The sequence below is a fragment of the Phoenix dactylifera genome, chromosome 4 (genome assembly GCF_051530095.1).
Source record: "Phoenix dactylifera cultivar Ajwa chromosome 4, Ajwa_hap1_PhDact_Kaust_v1.1, whole genome shotgun sequence".
Taxonomy (NCBI): Eukaryota; Viridiplantae; Streptophyta; class Magnoliopsida; order Arecales; family Arecaceae; genus Phoenix; species Phoenix dactylifera.
The window spans coordinates 51,885,615-51,901,263 of NC_143193.1; the positions used below are offsets into that span (position 1 = coordinate 51,885,615).

A 15,649-nucleotide genomic window follows, 5' to 3' on the forward strand; every position below is an offset into this window, starting at 1 on the left:
GGAGGGAAATATTCTGTTGAAATATTTGGGGAAGAAGAGAAAAATAAGAGAAAAAGAGAAAGAAAATTGTATTTCTGCCAGTCTTTTACAATATACAGAAGTTAGGAGCAGTTTTTATATAGACTAGGAGGCTAAGACCGACTAAGTTTAATAAGGATAAAGTTTAATAAGGCCGAATAAGTTTGGCATAATCAATCAATTAATAGATTCTAACATCTATCACAACCCATAAACCAAGATCCTCTAACCTACCTCTACGAATATAATTTAAACTCCTACTGCATTTCTCTTTATTCTATGCACTTGAGCTGGCCATCGACGAGTTGCATTATATAACATGTCCAATCTGCTTCTATTAAAAAAAATAATGAAATAATGTATCATCAATTTTGCTGATGCTTTTGGTGTTTGTCTTGTCGGATTGTAAACTAGGATTATCCACTCCCTAAGCTTTCCCTGTTATTTATATATATATATATATATATATATATATATATATATATATATATATATATATATATATATATATATATGTGTGTGTGTGTGTGTGTGTATAGATCTGTTATTTCTTTTTTTTTCAAAAATAAAATTTTATTGAAACTGTTTATATTCGGTCCGATCATTAAAACCAAAGTAATACACACACACACACTATATATATATATATATATATATATATATATATATATATATATATATATATATATATATATATATATATATATATATCTGTCTGTGTGCTCGAGCGTGTGAGAAAGAAAACGAGAACCATTTTAGCTGGTTCGCGAGAACGGGTGGAACGGCATTTCGAATCTCTGATGGACCCCCAGATCAGATCCGTAGTAGACCACGCCGATCAGACGGTCAGAAGCAACCAATAAGGCGCAGATAGAATACGAGCCGATGGCAAATCCGGAATTTTAGGATAAGCTATCCGCGGCCTTCCCCCGCGAGAGAGAGAGAGAGAGAGAGAGATCGGAAGCTGCTTGGTCGGTAAATGCCGTCAATGGCCGCCGCCTTCTCCACCCACCCCCTCTCCTTCGCCCCTCGCCCTCTCTTCTCGCCCACCCCGCCCAAACCCGTCAAAACCCTAACCCTTGCTCTCCCCTCCACCCAAAACCCTAGCGGAAGATCCACTTCAGCGCCCACAGCCCTCTTCGCTTCCCAACTTCCCCGGAGATCCTTCAGGGCAGCTCAAAAGGTCGCGGAAACAGATCCAAAAGTGCGTATTTTCCTCTTCTTTGCTCTTTGATTCCCATCCAACTATTCCGGTTCTATATAATGTTTTGTGGAATAATGCGTGTGGCTGTTCTTCCTTTTAGCCGTATCCCCAATCTCTTTTCTTCATGCATGTTCTAAGATTCTTGTTTTTGGGTTATTTTTACCTTATACGTGGAATAATTCTTGAAAACATAAGAATCGAGAGCTAAAGGTGATCGTTTCAATCATTTTGATATATATGCTCAAGGTAGCCTTGATTATGTTATTTACGCACGTGCTACAAATAATATCTAGCTTCGTGTATGCAAAAAAAAGAGAAAAAACTCTTTATTCAGAAGAACTGTGAAGATATGTAGGTTTCTTTTGGGGAAGGGAGACTAGGAGGGAGGGTGATTCCAAATTTTCTAGCTATTAGTGATGGAGAGAGTTTGCGATGAGGGGAAAGAGGAAAAAGGAAAAGGGGCCCTGGAGACATATTATAGTGGCCAATTCTGTAAGATTTCTGTGCTTAACTGCAGCAATTCTGCAGAAAGGAGATACTGCTCTCTATATATTTTAACATCTTTGTTCCCTGACCTTATAACAAAGCATGCTGTGAAAGCCCAGGTTCTCAATGGTTCAGGCTAGTAGTACACACAGTTACAAATGCATGCATGTATCGGTGGGTTCGCTCATGATGACAAGTTTGGCATCCACTAATGAGTAAAATGAGTTTGAAAACGTTGATGAATGAGTAAAATGAAAAGAAGGATCATCGTGTGTAATATTGCGTATGAAAGCTAAAATTGAGAGGCAATGACAAGAAAGAATAGCTGCAGTAACAACACCAGAAGCGAAAAGAAAAAATGATATGTCATTGTTCAAAAAAGTACTTTTATTGCCATTATTGTGCACTTCTGCTACTCGCTATCACAAGTGGTTAATATGTTGTGAAACTCACAAATCATTGAATAACTTGTGCTTAATATGACATTTCGGGAATGAGTAAGTGATCCACTTACCAAAAATAAAATGATATTCCTTGATCAATTTAAGGGGATAATTTATCAACAGATTTTTATTATTGATGTAGAAGACATCATCTATTTTGTTATTTTAGAATATTCCTACTAGTGCAAACTAGATATTGAAAGATCACGAATTCTTCGATGGCATGAAGCTATACTTTCTTGCAGAATTGTAAGGATAGTGTTATGAATCCATTCAAACAGCAATGATAGCCTTTTCTATTAAGTGCTAATCCTTAATTATCCAGCAAACATGGCATATTGATACTGTTCATTTTTCTTCAGGCAATAAATGGGGATGAGGAGAACCAGACCCCGGAGAATAAATCAGAAGACAAGGAAGATAAAAAGGATATACCTGCTATGAAGATGCTAATTCAAGCTTACAAGAAGGCTATCATAGATGGAGATGAAAAGAGTGTTTGTGAAATGGAGGTGGCACTTTGTGCTGCTGAGAACAAGAAGAATGATTTATCTGCGAAATGTACAGAAATAACAGCAGAAATAGCTTCTGGGAGGGATAGACTTCTCCGCTTGAAAGCTGATTTTGACAATTTTAGAAAGAAATTTGAGAAGGACTGTCTTAATTTTACATCAGATATTCAAGAGGAAGTATTTCAGAGCTTGTTGCCCATGGTTGACAGTTTTGAGCAAGCCAAGCAGAAGATGAAACCAGAAACAGATAAGGAGAAGAAGATTGATGCAAGTTATCAGGGTATATACAAGCAGTTCGTGGAGATCATGAGAAGCTTTCGTGTATCTGTAGTAGAGACAATTGGCAAGCCATTTGATCCTGCAGTAAGTGGAATATTACAGACCATTCTATTTCTCCAGTCATATGCTTCCCGTGTTTCCCTGAGTCATTGGCTGTAGTTTCTGTTTGTTGAGTTATCAATGGATATAACTTACTGATTTCTTTGGTTATTTAGCAGTTTTTCTTAATTGCATATCAAGCAAAGAAAATTATACTACAGAACCATGGGCTTGTCTTGTTGCATAAAATTATTTTATATTATCATAGTCATGTGCATAGGTTCATTAGTGAGTTGAGCAATTTTACCAATATAATTGCAAGATTCTTTTTTCCCTTTTAATCTTCCTTATTTCATATGTAGATATATTGTTGAAGTCCTCCCCAACCTTGAGTGGAACTTTAAGTTCAACTATAATACGTTTTGAATGTATTTTAACTAATATCTTAAACAGAACTATGTGATTGCCTTTTTGATTATGTTTTGCCAGCATAGATTTGGAAAACTGCATCCACCAGACTAGCTTTTGAGAGAAAGTTTTGGGCAAAGCCAAATTAGCTTTTCATTAAAATAATGGAAAGGAAAACATGGTACATGGTGTTCCTAGAGCTCTAGACAGAGGGGGACAAAAAAAAAAGGAAGCAAAATAAAACTACATCAGCGTAAGGGTTTTGAAAACATGAGAAAGCTCTTTTTTTGTTTCTTTCTGGTGTAGTTCCAGACCAGTTTTTGACAAGGAATTTGATGCTTTCTGGAGTCTGCAAACTGGGCTTGCTGGAATTTTTGAAAGTCCATGCTGCTTCTTTAACCAATTGCTCCAGCAAGGAATAACCACAAAAAATATCCCATCCTTTTTTCTACTTGGGTCTAGTATCTCACCTCCATGTTGTCCAGAGAAATCTGAGAGTTAGGCAGATTTCTAAACTTCAGCTTGTGTTTAAAATGTCTCCAAGCATATATCTACGGCCGAAGAGGAGATGGTTGGTAGTTTCCTACTCTAGAGAACAAAGGCATGGGAACTTGGAGACGACCAATTTCCTTAGATTTTCCGGAGTGAAGTGTTTTATTGATGGCTAACCAAGTAAATAGTATATCTTGTCCCGAATGACACTCTTCCAAATGGCTTCTGGCAAAAGTAGATAAACTCTCCTTTTATTAAAGACCCTGTAAAAATTTTCTAGCATCAGCTTGACCAGTTAGTGTTAGTTGATTTTTATCAGATTAAAGTAACTTTGAGAACTTGAAGGTTATTTCCAGTTGTGCATAATATTTATTATTTTTATAGTTGATATTATTCAATATAATTATGACTTTCAGCTTTCCTATGCATAAAGGATATCCTATATGTGGTTTTGTTCAAGCATTTGCAAAGTTGGTAACTCAAACCATAGGCAATACTCTTTTTTCCCATCAATTCCAATTTTCCTTTTGTTAAATGATTGGAACATTTTCATTTAGTGTCCTATTATTCCAACCAGAAATTTTGTCATGCAGAAAACTGTGCATAGTTTTTGACATTAGGTTGATAGGAAGTTGTAAGATTCTTTAACATTCTTTTCATATATTGTGGAGCTTCCTGGAAAAAGATGTCCTCCACTGTCCTTTTGCCAATGGAATGAAATTTGTTGTGTTGGTGCATAAAAAAACCAGTGGTTATCTAGATGCATAATATGAAAGCGCAACACTTGTCTAGGCCAGTTATTTTTTTCCTTTTTTTGTGGGTTGGAGCAGGGGGGCGGCTTCCTTTCATGGTTAACTGCTAACAGAATAAAGAACCGTTAAGCTTGTTCTGAGGTAATTCTTTGAATCTACAGAAATTAGAAAGTATATTATTTGTTTTGGTCAACTTGAATCAGATAGTATTCTAAATCCTATTACAAGTAAGCAGGGTTTATTTTATGGAAAATGAATCAAGTGATCCTAAGCCTAGTTATTCTCTCTAGGAAGGTTATGAATTATTATTCATTATGGAGCCTCCAAGCAGAAAAATCATAAATGGTATGATATAATGAGAATTTCTATTTCACTTTAGGTTTTATAAGTATGACTAGCTATGTGAGTACGTAGCACATCTTGGGTCTAAACATCCATCATTTTTGGACATTGCATTATGAGTGTCAGAGCTCTCTGTTTCACATATAAACTTTGAAGAAAATTCAAATATATGCATGTGTCTCTGAAGTCGTACAGGGTGTTGATTTGGTTATAGAAATGTTTGCTAGATGCATCTCATTGTCAAATTTGTCGAAATTTTCCCCACTGGTTCAGTCATTCTTTTGCTTCACATGGATGAAAATCATGCTTGCTCTGTTTGTTGGAAAAGGGATGAAAGAAGTGCTATGGCAGACACCTTGCATGCAAGAGGACACCATGGTTTTGTCTTGTTTGTGTGCTTGATCAAGGTGGGTTGATTGGTACTTGAACCTGATGATGCAGATTGTCGCTTGACCTAGGCCAACTTTTATTTTGACGGCAATATGTAGGACCAAGAAGCCATACAAGCTGATGCATTAAGTGCTTCACACCCATGACTCATGCTTAGCATGAGTTGTACTCGGCCCCAATATGAGGCCCCAATATGAGTACAGCTCAGACTAGGTTGGATCTACGATTTAATTTTATAATGTCATGGCTGCAACTTGCTTGTCCCACATGAGAATGATTTAGGAATGCTTTCACTTGGTATTGGTTCAGTTATGAGAATATGTGAATTAGTTCTCTAGGTGGTCAAGGTCACATGCATAGCATGTGATTTTGGTACATGATCTTTCGCACATGCAAGCTTATTATGTTTTCGGTATATGTGCCTCCAAGTAGGTCTAAATATGTGTATATCAGACACTTGCTATGTAGTTGCCAAGCTGATAATTGCAAAGTCATGTGAGAACTACTGGGGAGATGTCTATCTCATGGGCATAGGAATCCAAATGTTTACCTAATAGAAGGGCTTAACTATTCTCCTCTCAATGAGAAGATACCAAGTCATGGAGAGAAGTGTGGCTTCTTCCATGGCTTCCAGCACCCAAAAAGGTGTTGTCATTACAACTAGGATCTTAGAGTGCTACTCCACCCCAGAATTATCTTCGTGTGCATGCACCTGCTTTCTAATGCTTCCAAGAAACATTTAAGCCAATCTCCATATCTTCCATATACCATGCATGCCAACCTTCAAATTAAACATTAATTATTTAGTCCTATTTAAATCCAACTTATCATGTAGTTTGCTCAGCTCACTTGGTTCATACTATGTAATTCATTCTTTCAAGGTAGTCATTGGCATACCTGCACCGCAAGTTGCATGATGAGAACAAATTCTTGATGCATGGGAGTCCAGGTCCATCCAAAGGCTTCGAATACATTGTTTGGAGAAAAGGTGTCCATATCCAATCTGAAATATGATAGGAGTAGTTGTTAGGCTTTGTTATCTAACATTTTATTCGTGGCTGCATAGTCAAAGTTTGTCTTTATTATAGTCCAAGCGCTAGTCTAGTTTGTCTTTTGGGAGTTTTAGAACTAGTTGAGTGTGTAGGATTAGTCTGTAACTGAACTATATAGATGTGCTTTACTTGTGGAAGAGGAATAGTATAGCTAGTTTTCTTTCTTCTCAAGCTTGGCTTCCCAACAGTCATTCTATACATGCTCGGCCATTGTTAGGAGTTTTCTACTTCTTTTCTTCCCAATTCGAGTTGTCTCTTACTTGGGATATCTTAATTTTATCATGTAGTTAGGACACCGTTCCCAATACTAGATACTTCATACTATTCATGGTGTCATATTAGGCTGGTTTGACTGAATTTGCATATATTAATTGGCTTGATGGGATTAAGTCAAATGTGTTTGTGATGTGTCAACCTTGCTTTATCATGGTACTTTATATCATCCGACAATTTCCCACTAAATACTTCATTCATATTTAGATTGTCACACAAGACTTACAGGTCAATTTACATGTTAAATTGGTACAATTGGATAGGGTCATCTATTCAAAAGGTCATCATACTTAATTTTGTGCCGCATGTTGCCATATAAAGATGAGTCGATGCTCCTTCAAAGACCATGCCCAATGGACTCAAGCCAGGTGATCACATGGCATATATGTCTTATGGGCAAACTTGCCAAGGCAAAAAAGCTAGAATCTATATTCTTCAGGGCGCATTAGTATTTATTTTATACAAAGTGAAGTTGAACCGAACTTGGCGAGGTCCTGCACAAATCAAATACTTTAAGTGGGGTCTAGCCCACAGCAAGAAATGTGACACCAAGTCACCTTTACACAGTAGATAATTCTTTATATCTCTATATATAAGCTTTAACTATGATTTATTAAACAGAGTTCATTTTAATAACAGAAAATAATGTGGATCCGCTGTTGTAATCGAGCATTGGAAATTGTTTGTGGGGCCTTATGAGGTCCCACTTATGCTTGTTTACCCTAAGATCTTTTGCAACGTAGCATAAATGTCACAAGAAGGATTTAAGAAACTTATGTTAAGAAAAGATATAATTTTACGAAGTAATTAAGATGTAATGGGCCGTTATACTGGATTGAAGTTATAATCACCAATTTGCTATAATATTGGGTGCTTAGCTCTACGGGCTTCTATTAGTTACTTCTATATTGCCTCTATTTGCATTTTATCGTGTCTTCCTAGTAAGCAAGGTTCATCATCTCAGTACCGGACTTTGTACTAGTGCTACACTAGCACTGTATCGGTATGGTATGGTATGGGATATTTTTGGTGTATCGCGTGTTAGTACGTCATCCGTACTGGATACTGGAACCGAATCGGTATAGCACAGTATGGCCCGTACTGTCCAGTTCGGGCTGATACGACGAATTATTCCAGTAAGCTTCATATCATGTTTGTAAAGGCATGGTATGAATTATCACTTTCACATGATCAAACTTCAGTTTCATAACATTCCTATATTTCTTTTGGTATGTAGATTCATGAGGCTGTTGCCCGAGAAGAGTCTCCACTGTTCAAGGCAGGCATTGTTTCACAAGAAATTCGTCGTGGGTTTTTCTTAGGAGATCGGCTTCTAAGGCCAGCCCAGGTCAAAGTTTCCACAGGCTCTGGTGTTGCGAAAACAGCTTCAGATACTGAAGATTCCATTGAGCAACTGGAAGAGGCTGCTGAACCTGCTGAAGATTCTACTCCTACATCCAGCAACAGCTAGTTCAATAATGGGTTTAAATTCTAACTCCATTTTAGGTATCATATAATCTTGAGTGAGGTTTTTGATTTCAGAATCAAAGCATTGCTGGGCTGCAAATTGGCTTTGGACTGTTATTTTTCTACCCAAATCAGTCCTGCTCGAAAGTTTTGTCCAATTACCATACCAAAATATTTTCTACAGATCTCTGAAACGAGAAATGAGAATCAATTTCCCTTTTGGTGCTTAGATTGGAATCATTGGATTCTAAATTCACTTTTAGCTATGAAATATAAGCCCACATAGAGCTTCATGTCGTTGCAAAACTTACTTTGTGGATGTGTTGGATACTAGAATCAGGCAGGCCATGTTTGTTTTGAAATTTTAGCATCTTTTTTGTTATCTGCCAGGAAGAAGTCTGAAGTTCCGAGAGTTTTTTTCGGACTGGGGTTCCTTGGAGATAACCGATGCAGGCAACAACTCTTTTTTTCAGGGAAAACACCCTCCAAAAGCTACTTTGACAATCCACTCGCCACAGCAAAGAAGTAGCTTCCTAGATTTGTTCTGGTCCAGATTATTCAGATAACTTTATGAAAATAATTTTGCTTGTTGGATTTAAATGTTACTCCAGTAACTTTTTTTGTCTAGTTTTTCAAGGCACCACCACTTCCAAATATTGGCACCGAAGGGAGTCAAAAATGTGTTACTCTGTACTTGCAAGTGCTCTGTTTCATTTAAGTAGTCGCCGAAGGAAGAGTATTATCACTTTATCTTTTGAAAGCTTCTGCTTTGTTGTCTTTCTGCAACTGCAGTGTCTGACCTGAGTGCATAAATTGCTGTATTGGACATGGAGATTGCTCTCCAAGTAGAAATTGGTGCATAGCATGTGTACCCACATTACAGGCAATGGCACTATTGAGAGAAAGATCAGACCATCAGGGGAGAGGGTGATGACTCTGCCAGTTCTGATCGGCTCAAGCTCGACAATTTAAGTATCGATCTTGATCATGAGCATGGCAAGCTACTCACTTTTGGAAAGCCATGAATCTAAACTTAAGCAGAGGGTAGTCTCCATTTCTGATAACAAAATGCTGCAATCCTTGGGCGTAAATAGTTCGATAACCGAACGCGACCTAGGTTGTTGCGGTTATTGCTCTTGCTGTCTAGGCTCCTTGTGAAGACGATGGACATCATATGAAGGGTAAGCAACATCTGAACTTTGGTCTTTTAGATTATTACAATGGGTGTGAGATGAATGATTGTATGGAAAAAAAACAACCACATGAAGGAGAGGGGTTAATTAGCAGACACTCAGGGAATGCTTACTTAGCAGAGGATGATAAATGACACATTCATGTGGATTAATTCATGGTGCTGCATGCGCACATAATTCTGGGGATGGTCTCAATATGGACCTTCTATATGCCAGGGTGCTGCTCTGGAAACTGGAGAGTTCATCCATGGAAAAATTTAAAGCAGGGGCAGATGAAGATTGGAGTGGCAGTAACACCAGGTGGTTGGGTCAAGAAACAGGCCAACAAACATATGGTGGAGAGGGTTCGGCGGGGCATTATTGGAGATGAATGTGCTAAGGGTCATATGAATTGAATGGCATGGTATCCTGAAAATAGGAGCATGTGAACCTCCTTCCAGTTTCTTAATCATGGCCTGGTGCAATGGGCAATCAATTGCTCTCGAAAAGCGACAAGTATTGTGATGTAGAAATGTTTGACCAAATTGTTTGAAGGTGGGAGAATAGATCCAGTCTTGTTGTACTTGGATAACTTAGCTCCATTATTGCGTGATAAAAAAAAAAAAAAAGAACCAATTCCTCCAGCATAACAGTCACTTACTGTGCCATCCCAAGTTCTTTTTTTAGCCCTGCCTTGAACTATATTTTGCTTTATGCACTGCATGATTGGAGGAAACAAAGGAAAATGGGTTTATATGCTTGTATATTTGTTCTTCTGTCTTTTTTTTTTTCTTTCGCTACGAATATATCTGCTCTTCTGTCGCTCAGAAAGACCATCAAGTACCATGGCAAGCAAATAATCACCTTATGACCAATATGGCTGGATGTACTGTCTTCAATCTTCATGGCAAGTTTTAACTTCAAAAGTTCTTTATATACAGCAATAATTTTCAAGTTCTCAAAGATCTTATCATGGTCAAGCCAAAAGGTAATAGGACAACCTCAAACCAAAAGGTTATCCAGCCAACTAGTTGTGCAAACATCCTGTCTTACTAATCTCAACTAGACTTGCTACTCTTCCGAATTTAATGGAAGTAGTCCCCACTCTCACCCCATCATGCGCAAAAATACTTCTAATAAAACCAGTTCATACAGAATTCTCCCATAATATTTTTTTAAAGCATTCTGTTCAGCAATTTACCCAAATAACCAGCTATTTGATCTCTAGAGATATGGACACAAATAAGACTCAAAGAAGGCGGCTTTGGCCATGCATGCTCGCTGCTGTCATCGTCGTTACTGAAATCTTCAAGCCATGAAGAACAGTTGTTGTTGAGGCAAAACATATCTGAAGAACTAATTCCTACAGTCTTGATGATGATGAATGCCACACACCATAAGCTTGTGAAGGTGGGGAAGGGGGCACAATGACTTTGGACCACTCCCCAACGCATGCATACAAATGTGATGGCGGCCGTATGTTTATCATGTGCTTTAACGAATGTACCACTTGTTGTAAGGATCGAAAGGGGCCACGGCCAAGTGGGCGATGGATGTGATATCCTACCTAAGATCGTATACAAAGAATCTCCTCTCTCTCTCTCTCTGTTTGCAGACCCTTTTGTTGTCTCGTCATCTTCTACCATCAAATCTCAGCTCTTGTTGGTGAAGCATGGATGGAAGATTGGGCCACTCCCTGAGCAAGACCATGTGGTGGAGAACTTGTTCTCGTGGCTGCTTGTATGTCTCTAACCATTTGCATGGCATTTCTTATGCTCTGTTTTTGTCTCTTAATTAATCGTGCATGATTAAAGCTAAGGAAGTACCAGTTAAGAGTCTTGCTTAAATGCGCTGTCCATGCAGTGTTTTCTGTACCCACTGATATGGTGAGATGTGGTTGGATTAATGTATTGAACTGGAAATTGAAAATATGTGATATGGCCATTGAAATGGAACACTACTTACAGTTACATGTTGTCATGTTATTGCGTAAAGAGAGAGAGAGAGAGAGAGAGAGAGAGAGAGAGGGGAAAAAAGAGTGTAATAATGGTGAAAGTCTATCAAGAAAACAAAGATTAAACCTGATCAGGTCTATTCTTGTTCCACTGATAGAATAGCTAGTTAGGATGTGCTTCCAAAATAGACAACCTGTCGGTTGGTACATGATGAACTCCCTCGTGATATGTCCCATTCTTTCTTGATGTTCTGTTTGAGATTGTTGCATTCGATTAACCATTTATCATCCAATGCTAAATTTAGATGCTAGAAATGCGTAGAGAATGATATGAATCAATTTATCATATATATACATATATACATAGCTAGTGAATCGGTCTAATCATTTGTCGATTTGGGTGCATCAGACTCTTTAACATTTCCAAAAAAAAATGTATCACTACTCTGTAACAACACCTTTAGTTTGTCATTTTCAGAAAAGAAATTTAGTATATCTATTTGAGGAAAACTAATATTGTATATTTTCTGCTGCTTATCGATCGGCTAGGGCATCCAATTCCTAATTTATCTCATGCAGCAGCAAACCACCATCAAGGAGTGCAAGGATAACACAATGTTGTAATCTAAGAGAGAATTTTAAAGCAATAAGAAAGAATCCTCATAGTATATATTAAACAAACTTAAAGATAATTTGTAACCTCAGATTTTAGTTCTGCTGCAGCACACAGCAACAGTCGTGTTCTCCATCACGATCATCGATCTCAATGAATTTTTGATGCTTCCTAGCTAGTTCTATTTATGGTAAACCAAGTTGGAACAACTTTCTCTGGAGAATGGATTCTGTATAACAAAATAAACTACATTTGGAAGCAGACAAGAAGCTGATTCCTTAGGAAAAGTAGACATGCTTCAACATGTTCCTGCAAGTAACTTTTGCACTACAAATTAGAGACCTGCTACTTTGCAACCAGACCGACACTACCAACAAAAATCTGCGAGCTATCTCTACCAGAACCTTGTCAAGATCTAAATTAGAATTTCTAATTACAGATCCATATATATATATATTTAATTTGCTAATGAAGTCCATCTTAATTCCCTCATACATTTAATTACATGCACCGTTGGCAACAGAAAGAAAGAGCACTAAATATTTTTGTCACGGTGGAAGCTTGTTGTGTCTTTTTTTCTGCCTCCACCTTCTTCCTTCCTTCTCTTTACTTTGAGGTGGTCCTCCTCCTATGGCTCTCCTTTCCTTATCCAACCCTTCCTCCTCTCAATCCTCCCCTTCCACGTGCCCGGCCTAGCGAGTCGCCATCTTCCACCTTGCAAGCTTGAACAGGCGGCCAATCCGCTTGCGCCACCTTGGCACACCAGGTTGTTTCTCATACTCCACCACATTTCCTCCATTCTTGTGCTGCCATGGCATGGCCTGGTGGCTGCTGCTGGTGGAGTCCACAAGCTTCAAGGAAGCCTTCATGGTCGATCTTTCATGACCCTGCGGTCCATGCTGCTCGTTGTCGAACTCGATGGTCATGAATGAATCTGGTAAAGAAGAAACGGATGCACCGAGCTCAACTACTGTCAATTTCAGAACATCTTGAATTTGCTTCATATATATATGCTACATACTTCATATGATTTAAGAAACGATAGAAAAAGAAACATCTAGATGGTTTTTGCGAGAACTTCTTTTACTTCTTTCAATATCAAAAAAAAAAACAGATAGAAGCAGAGATTGGATGAGTACCTTGACTGGCGACGTCCGAGCCTTCATTGAAGCTGTCGTTCGTTCTTTGATGTTGGAATCTGAAACGGTGGAGGATTGAGCTCAGAACAAAGAATCTAGGAAGATAGATGGTGAGCTTCCCTTTGAGAACTCGGAAAGATCTGTGGGTGTCTTTGGCCTGGTGCTGATGGCCTTGTTTTGCGGCCAAGCACAGGAGCCTCTCTCTCAAGCAAAGGGAACATATCCCCACAACGATTTGCCTTGGGTGGAAATAGCAGCGTGGGAGTTCTTCTCCATAGCCATTCATGGTGCTAAGGTTCGAAGAGATGAGCAATGGAGGAAGAGAGAGAGAATAGTTGTTGGTAAAAAGAAAAGGATGGTAGTGAAAGGCAAGGTTGACACGTAGGTTTGTTTGCATGTCCATGCTTGGAGTTTTCGCTCGTGGATGAAAGGCTGGTAGGCTTGTTCGTATCTCGAGCTAAAGTCGCCCACCTTTCGAAGCCGGAGAGCATCCCAACTTGGCCTATTCACCGGCACTGCCACGTGCGATGAATGCGATCGTGCGAAAGCGTGAAATGCCGTGATCTCATGTCTCGTAAATACGCTTCGATTTTTAGTTGGAGCCCCTTCATCTCTCTTTTTTGATAAAAAACTAAGGGATTGCTTGATACTAGAGTTAGTATTTGGTTTCGATTCTAATTTTTTTTTGTGAAAACGGCATTCAATATAGCTCTTACATAGGTACAACCTGCCAAGTCAGAGATAATAAAATGATAGAAAGGAGAAAGAATCTTAGAGGCACTAGTTCCAAAAAACTCTTTGGTATGCCGAGCAACGTAAGAGGTGACCCAGTTTACGGCTCTGTTCGCCTTCCGATATATGTGTGCAGCTAGAAAGAAAGCCAACCTCCTGCCCATTCGGCGAGTCTCAAGAACCAGCAAAAGGGAACTCTTTTTTTTTTTGCTGTTTGATTTTCTAGAAAAGCATTTGAAAACTGGTATATTTTTCTACCCCATGCTTGCAGGGAGTCCATTGTTGATTGATAACCCTCTCTCTCTCTCTCTCTCTCTCTCTCTCTCTCTCTATATATATATATATATATATATATATATATATATTATATGACCGCACAAAGCAATGGATTGTTTACGAGACGATTCCTGATTTGTGGTAGAAAATTTCAAAGCTAAATATCACAAAGCAAGCAATGCTATTAAGACTCAAATAATGGATAGATTTCGATGCAGCTTACACTTTTTCATTAACATAACATCAAGTTGCACGCCTACACCTAGCTGATTTCGTGGCAATGAAAACAGTGTTTTTTCTTCTTTTCTCTGTTTTTTCTTGCACTTAGAAGTCATAGACACAGAGCCCCATCTTCTTTTTCTTAGTGAAACCTGAAACCTCTAGCTGTCCTCCCCTGGTTTATTTATCAACTCGGTCATTGGCAAGAGTCGATGTAATTAGCATCAGCTGTCCTCTGAATCCATCACAAATCTGAAGAACAACTGTTGGGCACTTAGCTTAGCAACAGTTCCTAAATGAAGCTTGGTGAGTGCTGTTAGAGAAACCCAAAGATGACACTCGAGCGAATGCGGCAGAACCTTTTTCAGTGATTATAGAATCAGCATGACTGCAAATATATGTATATATTCCAAGGATTGTTAAAGATTATTTAATCATGCTGCCATCAGGGAGAATGCTGATAGCCCAAGGTGGGCACAATGGTCGTCATATATCTTGGGTAACAGCACTAATCCGAGGTCTCGATGAAGCCTGCATGACACGATGGGAAGGCCAATATGCCCGGACCCATCAAGAATCTTATGGCCGAGGATTTTTTTGAAAAAAAGATCACACTGAGCTTCGGCCACCGAGGTCTTGCTTTGCGCCGCCGACGAGGACGCCCTCTGCCGCCCTTGCGACGAGAAGGTCTTGTTCTTAACCTCTCCCTCTCTATTTATCGCATCAATAGGAATATGGAATCGCCTTCGGTGTTTTTCGCTGGAAAGATCCCTTTTTGGTGTCGACTGAAGAGTAAAGAATCCGTTTTCCCTTCTCTTTGAAATCTTTTGGTCGTTCGTTTTTTTAATGAAGTTGGCGGGTTTTGAGGTGGTGGACTTGGAATAACTGCAATGCTTGATCTTTCTTTCTTGGTATATGAGCTCTTTTTCTTGATTTCGATCTTTCCTTTGAAGTAACATTTCTTGAATTTGTTTGATTCCGGGCTCTAATTGCGGTATAGTTGCTCCTCAAGTGATTCGATTCTTTTTTGAGTTACTCGTCTGATCTCCACTTAGACTTACCTACCTTCTAATTTCTCCCTGTCATGGCTGTGCATGCTAGTGTTTCTGATCATTCGTGAAGGTGGTATGGAACGAAGGTATGAAAAAGGTACCCCTTAGTTGAAAAAAATTGTTTGAGGTTAAATGGTTCTAAAATTGAATTGGGTTTTGATACCTGGTCAAGAGCTTTGGTGTGTATTAATTCAATTCATATTCTTATGCAGACTGGCAAAACACAGTTTCTTGCAACTTCACCCGCCCCCTCCATTTATCAACTAGTTAGTAGCTATCGACTTACTCCACTGATAAATATTCATAACATGTTCTTCCTAAAACAATTATAATTT

The 15,649-nt window shown here is 38.7% G+C and overlaps 2 protein-coding genes across 3 annotated transcripts; one reads left to right on the forward strand and one right to left on the reverse strand.

Moving 5' to 3' along the window:
• The first annotated feature begins 749 nt into the window (after positions 1-749).
• On the forward strand, positions 750-9,973 carry LOC103701315 (Co-chaperone GrpE family protein). 2 transcript variants are annotated; one of them, XM_088720499.2, is made up of 4 exons: positions 750-1,222; positions 2,514-3,026; positions 7,928-8,196; positions 8,548-9,973. In XM_088720499.2, the coding sequence occupies exons 1-3, from the start codon at positions 998-1,000 to the stop codon at positions 8,159-8,161; spliced, it is 972 nt and encodes a 323-aa protein (XP_088576625.2). In that variant the 5' UTR covers positions 750-997; the 3' UTR covers positions 8,162-8,196; positions 8,548-9,973. The 2 variants fall into 2 exon arrangements, 1 of the variants encoding a protein (XP_088576625.2); XR_015977391.2 differs by having other exon boundaries at positions 873-1,222; positions 7,928-9,338; positions 9,567-9,973.
• A 2,339-nt stretch (positions 9,974-12,312) lies between these two features.
• On the reverse strand, positions 12,313-13,477 carry LOC103699511 (uncharacterized). Its single transcript, XM_017841088.5, has 2 exons — positions 13,036-13,477; positions 12,313-12,830 (listed from the first exon to the last, which is right to left on the reverse strand). Exons 1-2 carry the CDS (start codon positions 13,436-13,438, stop codon positions 12,589-12,591), a joined length of 645 nt encoding a protein of 214 aa, XP_017696577.4. The 5' UTR covers positions 13,439-13,477; the 3' UTR covers positions 12,313-12,588.
• Between the last annotated feature and the right edge of the window lie 2,172 nt (positions 13,478-15,649).